Source organism: Uloborus diversus, chromosome 7, assembly GCF_026930045.1.
Source record: "Uloborus diversus isolate 005 chromosome 7, Udiv.v.3.1, whole genome shotgun sequence".
Lineage (NCBI taxonomy): Eukaryota > Metazoa > Arthropoda > Arachnida > Araneae > Uloboridae > Uloborus > Uloborus diversus.
In genome coordinates this window covers 101802771-101816475 of record NC_072737.1, presented here as the reverse complement: position 1 = coordinate 101816475, position 13705 = coordinate 101802771, and the positions used below count along the sequence as shown (strand labels likewise).

At 32.7% G+C, this 13705-nt stretch overlaps 1 protein-coding gene across 1 annotated transcript in view; it reads left to right on the top strand.

Annotated features, from left to right (window-relative positions):
- The window catches only part of LOC129226818 (A-kinase anchor protein 9-like), a 145660-nt gene that overhangs the window by 106963 nt on the left and 24992 nt on the right, over positions 1 to 13705 (top strand). Inside the window, exons 19-22 of the mRNA XM_054861445.1 lie at positions 6516 to 6688; positions 8613 to 8729; positions 9138 to 9285; positions 11511 to 11655. Of these exons, the coding sequence (XP_054717420.1) occupies positions 6516 to 6688; positions 8613 to 8729; positions 9138 to 9285; positions 11511 to 11655 (583 nt within the window). The remainder of the gene's footprint in view (positions 1 to 6515; positions 6689 to 8612; positions 8730 to 9137; positions 9286 to 11510; positions 11656 to 13705) is intronic.

Below are 13705 nucleotides of genomic sequence, written 5' to 3'. Positions count from 1 at the left end.
GCTCAAAAACAGCGACAGTGGAAAAAGCTGCCAAATGCATCAGCTACTGAAATCTTTCTGAAAAACTTCTGGTGATATTTCTGCTGGTTGGTTGGATATAGTGGAAAAAACTGCCAAATGCATCAGCTACTGAAATCTTTCTGAAAAACTTCTGGCGATATTTCTGCTGGTTGGTTGGAAATAGTGAGCAAGTGTCCAATCAGTATAAATAATAATAATAAACCATCAATTACATAAGTTCCGTTTAAAAGTAAAATGATCAGCCAAATCCATTTATTTCTAGCCAATCTTGTGGAAAAACGTTACTTTAAGATTTGACTTGAGAAAAGCCTCAAAAAGTCAGACAAAACGCAAAAATATTCAACAATACAACAATTCTTGGAAGTTGAGATGACACACTGAATAATGACTTGGGTTGATGAAAGCCTTCGAACAGGGAACAAAAAAGCTCATAACTCGTTTTTTATACAACTTAGAAACTTCGAACAGATGCTATCTTCAGCAGAAAAATTGGAGCTTTCGATGAACATATAATGTTAATATGTGCACGTTTTTTTCCATCCCCATATTGGGGCATTTGTGCGAAAATTGGGACTAAAATTGGAATAAAAAAGGAACTATCAATCGGATTTTTTTCGAACTGGTCTATAAACCTTCCCAGTACCAAACTGAACAAACGGTGAAAATTTCAGCCAAATCTGCTGGGTAGCTTCTGAGATCTTAGGGAACAAATTTACCAAACTCCATTTTTATATATATATATGTAGATGTACGAAATTTAGATTTCATTAAATTGAAATCATAGAAGCTGTCACCCAAGATATTAGACAAACACGTTCTGCAAATATATCATATCTTTTGCAATCCAATTTCTTCTACTGAAGTGTTGGTGAACTAGTGGTTAAACATTTATATTTTAAAAGTGCATAGTTTTAACCATTTGTTAAGTATGATGCATAGCTGTACAGCTTTAATACAAACCTATTTTCTACGAGAAGGCAAGGATTTGTTTTATGCAAAACTATTAAAATCAGTTCTAAAAATTCTCGATAATTATCTATTATATGGGAGTCAAACAGCAGTTTTTTTAGCACATTGTAGTTTATTGTCTTTAGATCAGCCACTTTTATTTTTATAAAGTTTTGTACAGTGTTCACCAATGAACTCCCATTAGGCTTGAAATCATTTACAGAGAAGTAGCACTAGTTGGAAGAGAACCCCATAAAGTTATTAAAAACAGCACCAATAAACAATTATATATATATATATATATATATATATATATATATATATATATATATATATATATATATAAATAATAATAAAAGTGAAAAATATTGAAAAGACCACACAAGAGCCCCTAGATGCGCAACGCAGCAAAGCTAAAAAGCCAAGTAAATATAAAATTAAGCAAACAGAATTACAAATATTAAACAAATTATAAATAACAAATGATGATAAAAAGGAAAAATGCAAACAGCTATTAAGTAGGAATAGAAAAAGAGTGAATCCAGAGCTCATCAGCCGTGGAGGATTCATTAATTATGGTCAAAAGACCAAAATTTTAACTATAAACTAGAAGAGAATGCTTAAGCTCCAGTACATGTAATATAGAGTAACAATGGGCAAACGCACCACTTGCTAAGCTAAAAACAATAAACTAGAGCTCAAACCTAAAACTAAAAGCAGGGGGTTTCGCCTCGACTAATTAGGAAAACAAGTTCCGATAATTAGCCTTCCACGGGACAGTACCTGCCAATAACAAAATTGTCTTACCTTGAAATCCGCGTAAACAAATCCTGTCTGTTGTTCAGCCTGATAAAAAAGCCTATCCATTCGTCAACAAAACATTAAAAATATAAAAAATATAAAAACATATCCGGAAATCGGTCCAAAGACATACCAGGTCGCCTGTTTCGCACGTGTAAAACTTATCCACCACGGTGATTCATAAAAAAATGGTTTGTCACGGTTGTATCATACATTTACACAGTTAAACAGTTTCAAAAGAAGCGAAATGTTCATCGAAGGCTATACTTAAGCAGATGTTTTCAACTAGTTTTTTAGGGAAGTTATTATGAAAAAGTAAGTTTTTGAGTACTGAAATTTCTTGCTTAAATGCAGAAATGGTATTGCAAATTCTTTTAATTCTGATAGCTTGCGAAACAATAATGCCAATAAAAACCTTTTTACTTAGGCAGGAGGAGAAATCTTGTAAACTGTTAACTGTGAAATTGAATTCACGTCTTTTATCATAGATTGTAGTGGAACAATTTGAGTCAATTTGTATGTTGATATCCAAGAAATTAAAGCTATTAGTCATAAGAATGACAAAAAGAATTTTCAAGCTTATTAAGAATTTCAAAGGGCGAAAAAATGCAGAAACGAGGAGGGGATTTTCCTGATCCTCTATTAAAACGAGAAGTACATGTATTATTTCCAAATCTAAACAATGAATAAATACAAAGATTTTTAGAAGAGTTATGGTATGCTGTATATAATTTATTATCAAGGGAGGAATTTAACCCATAAGGGAAAATAGATTTGAATCGCAGAATAAAATGAGATTCTAGTGAAAGTCTCTTTTCCAAAGAGTGTTCAAAACCTAGAATTGAAATAGAAATTTTATCAAAACTGTGAAATTGAAAATGCTGAAGTTCTTTGTCTTCTTTGTTTTTGAACGAAAGTATATCATGTCTGTGATTGTTGATACGAATATTTAGAGAATTCCTAGTTTGTCCAATATAACATAGATTTCAGAAAAGACATTTAATAAGATAAACAAGATGATGTTGCTTTCAAAAGTTACCCTCAAAATGAACACTAGCTTCAGTGTCAGCCAAAGATCAAATTTTACAACGATTATTTGTACATATGCCCATAATAAAGAAAGTAGGTGCGGTAAGACAATTTATAGCAGCAAGACTGTACATCGTGGAATCGACGAAACCCGAAAATTAAAATAACAGCATAGAAACAAAGCAAACACTTAGTATGTAAATTAGAAGGCGCAAAGCAGCACAAAAATTAATTACATACAAGATAAAAATAATAATAAAAGTGAAAAATATTGAAAAGACCACACCAAGAGCCCATAGATGCGCAACGCAGCAAAACTAAAAAGCCAAGTAAATATAAAATTAAGCAAACAGAATTACAAATATTAAACAAATTATAAATAACAAATGATGATAAAAAGGAAAAATGCAAACAGCTATTAAGTAGGAATAGAAAATGCAAGCACTAAAATTGTAAGGAAAATCAAATTTTGAAATAGTTTCTCATCTTTCCCTCTTAATTCAAAGCTTTTAAGGGAAAATTAGTACTTACAGTAAATAGAAAATACCAGATGACTCTTGAAAATGCAGCTGTTATGCAAACCATGAAGCTAGCAGACGTGCAGGATAATGCACTTTCTTTTGATTGTGAAACATATTTATTTGTGAACAACTAATTGTAATATTGTTGCTTTAATACTCATTCCAGATAAAACTCATTCTGAAGTGCTAATATATAGATAAATTCTGTATATTAGTTTCAAAATTTGTGAAATGATCTATATAACACAAAAACCTGTATAACGCAAAAGCTCTGGTCCCAAGGTGTGCGTTATAACGGTCTTCTACTGTATATATATATATATATATCTTTACTAATATTATAAAGGGAGAGGGTGGATTTTTGTGTGTTTATATGTTCGATTTAATCTCCGGAACCACTGCGCCTGTTTGAAAAATTCTTTCACTATATGAAAGGTGCTTTCTTACTGAGTAACATAGGCTGTAATTCGAAAAAAATCCGATAAATAGTTCTTTTTTTATTCAAATTTAGGCGCAATTTTCGCGTAAATTGCCTATTATTGGCTATTAAAGGGGTGAAAAGTTACTTGCACATATTAATATTATATATCGTTGAAAAGGGTAGAATTTTCCGCGTTCTAAGCAATTTGTTTCAATGCTCTAACGTCATTACGACAGGAGCAATTTGCGTTTTTATCTCGAACTTTTTTAGGCTTAGCTGAAATTTTAGCAATACTTTCTACATTAATTCTATCAGTAAAAAGTGAAGGAATCGTCCCACAGTTTTCTTTTTGACACCGTTGGAAAAAGCGACATTTTTTACTCCAGAAACATCTCGACCTATGGTCAATACTTGCACATACCTATGGTCAAAAAAGTAACCTTCTATCTCCAAAGGGAAAAAAGTTACAAGCCGTTCAAAATAAAGTTCGAATAAGTCTAATCTCCATTAAAATTACTGATGTTTTGTTTCGCATTGCCATGGTTACGTCTTTTAGCTTCGCTTCATTTTAATTTCTTAAAGGTTCACAAACTTGGCGCCGTGGAATTATAAGCAATGAGGAAATGTTTTCGCCAATTCTGGATATTTTACGATCTATGTTATGATAATTCCCCCAAACAATGTAGAAATTGCGAGAAGAGTTTGAAAACTAGGAGTCTTAGCAATTTTCCCAATTGTCGCCAAATTTGTCGACGCCAAAGACCAAGGGCTAATGTACTTCGGCCATGGCCTTGCTGATAGTGACAGAAGCAAACAATTATAGCCCATAATTGACGATAGCGCCAAGTCCCCAGTTAATAACCATGGAAGGATTGAGGGCCATTGCCTCGAGATTTTGGACTTTTTTATTTATTTACACATAAGACAACATGAGAAAGATTTTCAGCGTAAAGAAAGGAAATACACCACTCAGAGCATCCGAGGTTATCGAACAAACGTTTACCGGCATTTGAAGCGAAGTTTCTACCACAAAGCCACGAAGGCCCCCAACGCATTATGAATGATATAGTTTGCATTTTTCTTTGCCAAAGAAAAAACATCCGCCTCACTTGCAAAAGGTCTGGGTTCCAGTAGCGTGGTCGCTTGGCGCTGAGCAATTCAGTCTAGGATTATTGCTTTAAAGCAACCGTAAATGTAATTCATTGTTTTGGCGATTGGTTTTGGAAGAAAATAAACTTTTGATTTGTTTTTATCCGAGTGAAATGTACGACATTTTCTTCTTTTTTTCTGACGATGATTTTTAAATGTTCCACTGGGTGTTTTTTTTTTTTTTCGTTAGACAGATGGATTATGAGAGCGTGGTTGCTGGGCGAGTTTGGCGATAAACAATAGAGTTGCGGAACTATTTTTACATTTGAAAACTATTTTATCATTTTACATCAGAGGGGGAGGCGTCAATTTTTTTTTATTCAGCGGACTTCCATTAAATTTTTAGCACGGGCATCGCTGTGCGGGTACTGCTAGTATATATATATAACTGTTGTGTTAATATTCCAAAATTAATAATTTCTCTTTTTTTTTCTGTACCAGTAAAACAAGTGCTTTTGCTAATATTGATGCTTCTTCTGTCAAAGCACAACACTTAATCAACTTACAAAGAATTGTACAGAATTGCATAAACTGCAACATCATACCAAGGACGGATATAAGGGTGGGGTGATCGCTCCTCCCATGAGGGACCTATGACTAACAAATTTTTCTAAATTGAAGTTCTCAAAACACAAGTCGAAGTCAGCTTTGACGACATTAAAGGAAGAAATGAGTTCATTAGATTTCCTCCTGTATTTTTTTAAAGTGAAATTCCAAAAAAAAGGGCAATTTCAGACAATTTTCAATCATATTAGAGAAAAGGGGGAGGATTGAAACATTGCCCCTGAATCACTATGAAATTAAAGTTTGAAAACAGTGTCATAAAATAGCAATTTTATTATGTAATTAATTTTTGTTAATGGAAATAGCAATCATTTTTATGATTAGTGTGGTCCTTTGTCAATACACTTGTGTTCAGCTATGATGCAAACTTCATCTGCTTTAGTTACCTCCAAATATTATTGAAATGTTATAAAATTTTGTCACTATTGTTTTCTAATGTACTGAAACCAAATGGGAGGGTAGGACTCAAAAAATTTTCACCTTTACAATTTTGGAGGTGCCACCCTGATGAACATACAAATCAGGAGAATTGCATTACATACATGGAGAAAGAGAATTAACAATATGAACCTATAGTTGTACATGTAACATTGGGGAAGAAAAGTGGGTTCCATGTGCTCTCATCCAGAAAATTTTTAAAACTGTTGTTCTAAAAATGAAATTTAGAGGATTACTAGTAATGTTTAAAAGTAGGAGAAAGTTCATGGACTTTTATGAAGGGTTCGAGTTTAGAGACTCTTGGAAATTTCTCGAAATTGAAGAACTAAAAACAAAGTTAAAGACATGGATTTGTCTGTGAAGCTCCCTAATTTTGCAAAAAGGGAGTCCTAAAATTTGTTGTAGACAATCTTTGATAAGTTAGGGCAAAGAATGGGGGGTTTGGAACTCTTCCCCAGAATGTTTTCAAAATTGAGGTCCTAAAAATGCAATCAAAATTTTTGACGAGTTTTAATGACAAGAGGGGAGGAGGGTTGTGGGCATGTTTATTTGCAATGTTTCAAATGTGCGAAATTACATGTGAATTATATATTAAAAAATGTTTCTCATGTGAAATAATTTAGAAGCAAAGAGTGCAGCTTCTCATGGACATCGATCTGACTCTGGATCAAACAGAACCATGACCCCGTCTTCAGACATCACTTCATCTGATGAAGCTTGCAGTTCCTGCCAAGAAGACATGCTTTTACGAAACAAGCATATTCTAGTCAATAAAATTCATCAGGATGGGAAAAGAGTAAGTTTCTATTCAATAGAATTTTCAAAAAATATTCATCTGAAATAGTAATGAAAGTTTCAGTAGGAGGGAAATTAAAGGAAAGAAAAGTGGGCTCCACTGAACCAAGCATTGCAACTAAAAGTCTAACTAGTCCCCTAGCAGATTTTTCAAAACGGACCATTAGCTGAAGCAAAATTCAGCAAACACCTAATGGGAATGTTGCGAATCGCCCAATATTCTTGCAAATGATGAACATGGTGTTCAAACCTATGGGCCAAAAACTCATGGAGAACACAATCATACAGTATATGAGTAAGTTTCCACGTGAAAAATGCAATCCCTGCAAGTTGGGTCGGTACTTGCATCCATATCAATAGGAGAGAGGAAGAAATACAGTTGGCGTTTCTTTAATTTTTTTATACAAAAATGTAACCCTTTTCATTTTAATTTCTTAATCCTCATATAAATAATAGCCGATGAGAAAGTAACCCGCATGTTTGATAATATGTTTTGGTAATGTTTAACATGCAGACAAATGCTTTATCGTGACAAGACTGAACTCGATCCGGTGACTTTACTGTTTTACTGGTAAGACTCATTTTAGAAGAATAAAGAAACGTCGTAAAAATGGTCAACAATGACAGCTAGCTACTGGAGTTAATGTTTAATCCACTGGAGTTAGGGTTAAACTGCAAAATTTACCTTAAACTACCAAAATATCACCAAACAGGCAATCGCTGCGTTCAAATGTACATAGAAGCAAATTTTCACCCGTTGTACCATGAGGGGCGACTTTCTAGTTTTTGTTAATGGCCATGTTTGGCAGATCCTGATCTGAGGAGATTGGGTGTTATTTAACACCTAATCTCTTCAGATCAGGGTTTGCCAAACTGCACCCAGCCTTGAAACACCTTCTGAGTTTTTGATGATTTGGTAAAATCCCGAAAGTAACCCCCTATCGATTATAGCCCCCCCCCCCCCTTTTTGTGAAAAGTGAAATCATTCTATAATCCCAAATGTACAAATGTCCCAAAAAGGGGGGGAGGGGCCTTTACCTAAAAATTTTCCAATCATCTTCATTTGCCACTCCCTCCAAAAAAAAAAAGAGCATCTCATGACTTACTTTTACTCCAATCTAATGTCATTTTCCCATTACTGGCATTTTTAATGTGATTCAATAGTTTACGCTCTAAATATCACCAACAGTGGCCAAATTAAAACAAATTTAACAAAAAAAAATCTGATAAATTTGTTGCCAAGTTGGCGACCAAAATGGCGATATATCGCCAAGTGTCCGCCAAATTATAACACCACTTGAGATTACATCGAAATTAACAATGATTTCCCCCCAAAAAGGGGCAAAAGACCCTTTAGAAACACCCGATTGCAACCAAAAGGGGAAGTGCAGGACTATACACCACTAGGAGTCTACGTACCAAATTTCAACTTTATTATGACAAGGCTGAACTCGATCCGGTAACTTAACAGTTTTACTTCTAAGATTATGTCATTTCAAGGAAATGTAGAAACGAAAAAGGTCAACAATTAATGCTACTTACTGGAGTTTAGGGTTAATCCACTGGAGTTAGGGTTACAATTACAACTGTCGAAATATCACCAAACAAGAAATGGCTTCATTCAAATGTAGAAGCAATTTTCACCCATCATACCTTGAAGGGCCACTTTCTAGTTTTAAAATAATTAATATTATTCATGTTTATGGTTTATGCTTCCCCCTTTTTTCCGAAACTACATCATATGTTATAAGAACAAACTGCAAAAAAATATATTACTCCATAAAAAGTTTCAGGATTACACGGAGTGCTTTAAAAAATATATTACTCCATTTCGTATTTCCTTGATTCCTTGTGATATTCAATAACTTTCTTTTCAGCAATTAGATTTTAAAAATGCATTATTATAACATTATTTTTGTATTTAGGTACTTTCATTAGTAGAAACAGTCCAAAATCCAGTTGCTCTTGAAAACGAAGCGCGTCTCTGGCTGGAGGAACGAAGCTGGATAATCAATCGACTTAAAGAGGTTACAAAAGAACCGGTAATCTTTATTCATTTATTTGTTTAAAGTAATACTAACAGCAGAATATTCCTCTCAAATTGTTGTATTATGACACAAGATTAAGGAGCGGCAAAAACACTTAGAAGACATCAAAGCACTGAAGAGATTGAAACACAAGATTTTGCAGTATATTCAAAGCTTTTTATAAATTCTGCATCATCATAAACAAAAGCTCATGTTTCCTCCCCCCCCCCCTTTTTTTTTTTTTGAAAATATAACACATTTTAAGAACATGTTTTTCCTAAAAGTTTAAATGTTTTATATCGAGCCAAAAAAAAAAGTCACTAAGCTTTTTAAAAAAATTAAAACCTTTTCATTATACTTTTTCTCTATGCTAATAAATCTTAAAGACTTTTATTAATTTCTCTACTATTCTTTCTTTTTCAGATTAACGATAAAGTGAATTTGAAGAAAGTGATCAATGATTTAATTGAAGAGTTGCAAAAAGAAAGATTAAATTTTAAGCTTTCAACAGATGAAGTGCTTGAATTAAAGACAGCTTATGCTCAACTGAAGCATCAATTTAATATGCAACGTAATTATCAAATTTTCTTATTAATTTTCAGACCTTCAGAATGTTTATTGTTCTGATTTTTCTACAAATATTTCTGTTTGCACCATAACTTTAACAGATAATGCTGAAAGACACGAAATTAATAGAACAAATCTGCTTCCAAGATGGGCCTTGTTAGAAATTTATGATGTGTATAGCAATGTTTTGAGTTTCCAAAATGCATAATAATTTGCACAGTATTGTGTGTAATACAAAGTTATTGACACTCAGAGAATTTTTGTAAAAAATATTCAATCTAAAGAAAGGATTTTTAGAAAATCAAATGAATTTGGCTGCCTGCATCTGAGCAATTGCTTTGCTACCACCTCCCCTTTCTTCCTTTGAGGAAGAAAGGAGAGCTAAATAATTATGTTTAATGTAAATTAATTTAGGATGTATTTATATTTACTTTTCACAAAAGACACAAAAAAAAGAAATACCTTCTATTTAAATTGGCATAAAATAAAAATGCAAATATTACTGTTAATAAATGAATCGCTGATTTTGAAAAGGGCGTAAGTCACCAGTAATTGATTTTGAGAAAACTTGATAAAACCGTTTATCTCAAGTTACAAATTAGTTATTATAAATCTATAGCAGTCGTTCCAAAGGCATTGCTTTTACATATGTTCTGTGACGTTTTGGTTAATTTCTGATTTAATTTGGATCAAATATCGAATTTACAAATTAAATGACTTACGCTCTTTTCAAAATCAGTCGGTTTTTGGCAGTAAAAAAATATTTTATTTGCACTTATTTTAAAGATATTTTTAATTGTATAAATGTTACAAATTGGTTGGCTTTGTTAGAAGCGGTATTTTTCCCAAGAGAGGATCATTTTATAGAATCCATGGTGTTATTCGGGAATGTGAAAGAGGAGCTTTCTAATGTTAGTCAACTTCTTTTCATTGATGGGCACCTGAGATCGGGGATGTTCTTGACTTTCAGAAGTTTGTAACTGTTGTAGTTAAGACCGTCAATCCGGTCAAAAGCAATAAGGATCCTAGGTGTTGAAGAATCAAACACGTACATCTTGTTGCAACTGACCGGAGAATAAATTGTGATAATCTCTCTTCTGGCCCGGGCGGGTCTTTTTCAAAGAGAAGCAGGATTTCTTATAAAACTCTGGCCACTATTGACTGAAATCTTTGACTTCTTTGGGGCGTAGCACTTTGACAGTGAAGGGATCCTTTCTGGTAGCCAGAATCAATGCATGATATTCGTCAGGGACGTAGATGTTTTCTCTGCTGGAATAGTGGTACGTTTTTGTGGGAAGTGATTTAATATACTCCACTATTCGGTGGGCGAAAATCTTAAAAATTTGGTCGAGGAGCTTGAGCGCGCAGTTCTTTTGGAGTGTCTCCTCCTCTTAACAATCCATGTAAACGCCTTAGCTTCTTTTCGGAGACGCTGTGAAGACTGAGAAAAACCTTTTGTCAAACAGATACTTTTTGGGAGCCTTGCATGACATGATAGCTGAAATTGGACTGCCTTACTCGTGGTTTTCTTTTATGGGACAATGTTTTACGACTTCATGGTGATCAACGAGGGATTGAAAATAGACGTCTTGTATTGTCTTTCATTACATAGAGTGCATATTAGCAAGGACACCGTCACGTTTCTCTGAAAAAATGAATCAAAGCATGTTTCTGACTCCTTTTTTTCATTTACTTTGTCCATCATTAATGTTTAAAAAAAATACCTAAGCCAAAACAACGTAGATAATGACAACGTAATATTGGTAAAATAATGATGCAATATTGCGAAATAGTGACGGAAGATTACCCACTACAGTTCATAAAACACTGTAATACAAGAGAAACAAAAAATATCACCTTACACAACCAGAGACATCTATTTGAATTTGCCAATAAGTTTGAAAAGGGCGTAATTTCAATGACTAACGCCCTTTTCAAACTCATCGCAAATTTCCCCTCCATTTTTCTCAATCACTTTTCATACAAACTTATGCCATTTTTAATCTCATTTAGTAGGTTTACGTTCACAGTACCGTTTCCCATTATTATCTCGATTTGTCAAAAATGGTGACTTACGCCCTTTTCAAAATCAGCGATTCAAATATTAATCGAATATTCAGTAAGAATTACATCTGAATTTCAGTATTCGGCAAAGTATGGTGTTCAGTGCATTACTAATTATAATACTGTAAAGCCTTCTTTTTCAAATGAATATTATTTTCTTTTTAGAGTCCAAAGTACATGATTTGTATATACACTTGAACCAACAGAAATCGGCCAATTTCGAACTTGAAACATTGCTGAATAGCAAAACTTCTGAACTGATGGACTTAAAAAGGAGTTTAGATACCGAAAAGCTTTTAGATAATGAAAGGTAAGGCTTTGAAAAAACAAAAATAATATTTATGTGAAGTTTTGCTTATTTTTCCAATGTTCTGATAGGTTTTTTTTTTTTTTCAAACCTATCTAGTGATTTGTTTTGTCAAACTCACTGATACAAATTAATTGCTGATTAAAAACCAATTCTTCTATCATTATTCAGACAGAATCCTAATACAGTTAACAGAATGATGGTTAATTGAAGCAGTGGTTAACTAAATCAACTGCTTTATTGAATCAAATCGTCAAAAACAGAACAAAATCCACGTTATTGAAGTAGCCCAGGGTGGCGACAGATCAAGGAGATCAGGGAAGTTTTATTAGGGAATTTTGAAAAAATAACAAAAACTCAAGAAAAATTGATTAAATGAAAAAAAAATCTGCTTTGCAAAATTAAGTACCCCTATTCTGTATGTGTTCTTCACCAATTATCTGTTAATGAAGTGCAATTATGCACTGCCGCATATTTGTGCATCTTTTTTCCCTCAACGTCAAAGTATTGAATCTTAACTTATCAACCACAGGATGATCTTCCTAAGATTGCTTCTGTCTGTAAAGTTTATTTTACATAGCTTGAATTTTCATTTCATGCGTTCCATGCTATGTAAGATAAACAACCCTACAGGTAAAGAGAAAGCCGTCATGGATGCCTTAGCTTTCTGACCTTTACTCATTGTCTTGAAGGAATTAGCGTACTGTAATTATGATTTCTAGCAGAAATCTTTGTTTTTGAATTAATATTGATAAAAGCTATTACTTCTTTGCGCTTTTAATTTAATTGCTAAAATTGAATGTTAAATCCAAATAAACTTTTTTTAAAAGTTTTTTGGCATTGTATTATTTGCTGTTGCTGTTTGAAATTTCACAAAGGGGTTTTTTTGTTTTTTTTCAGGCTTTAAAAGTTCTTTCTAAAATGTTGTTTGTTACAAAAGTAATCTAAATCTTTTTTCAACAAATAATGAAATGATTTGAAATTGAGTAACGTTGTGTACATAAGTAAATATTTTTATTATTTTTTATTGGTTAAAATACTGTATTCATTTATTAAAACCAAAGTTCTTGATTAGATAATAGCTCAACATGACTGGTTGTTAAAAGGTTTCAATTTGTTTTACATTATTATGTCTATTATTTATGAAAGTTATGTCTATTATTTACGAAAAGTGTTCGTACACTCCTTACAAACTCCTTATAAACTCCTGCTTAAAAAAAAAAAAAATAAGGGCCCTTATTACTCCTGAATTTTGCTATTATCGCCTTACAAACTCATTATTTTTTTTATTCTACATGACCTTAAAGATTTCTTATACCGCCAATCCAATACGAGTAATTATGCTGACGAGTATTATACCAAATTTTACCGGACTTCCGCTGTTTTTTCGTCTGTTAATACTGGAATTCCGATTTTTTGTTAGACTATTTTCTTCCTCACATCCAAATTTTTTTTCCAAATTTCAGACGATTATGTCAATAATTATTAATAATATAACATCTTATAGACTTGTTAAAGTACTAGTTCTAAAGTTTTTTTTTATTTTTTTTTGCTTTAATAAATTCTGTTATTTGCCGTTTTAAGAATTTTGATGCCTTTATTTTGATTAAAGCAATGTCTTTGCGTCCAACATGAGAATCGAACTTTTCTGATTTTTGATGCTTATTATGCTTTTTTGGAGGGCATATAAATGAAATTTCTGTTTATTTTTATAAAAATCACAGTTAAAATTTTCAAGCCAAATTCTGTGCCCTTTATGAGAGTTAAAAATCTAAATCGCTGGTTTAATTTGATTTTTGCTTCAACTATGTCGATTGTTGTCAAAAATACATTTATTGTAGAGCTCTAAAATGCAGTTTGGAACTAATTTACTTTTGCCGTTCTTTATACTTTTAACGCATTTACTTTGAAAATCGCAATCTCTTTACGTCCACCATGGGTATGAAATTTTTTGCATTTATGATACTTACTCTTCCTTGTGAAGAAGCAAGGAAATAAAGTTCATTTGTATTTTCTTTAAAGTCATTAAATTGAAAAGTTTTTAACGAAATTC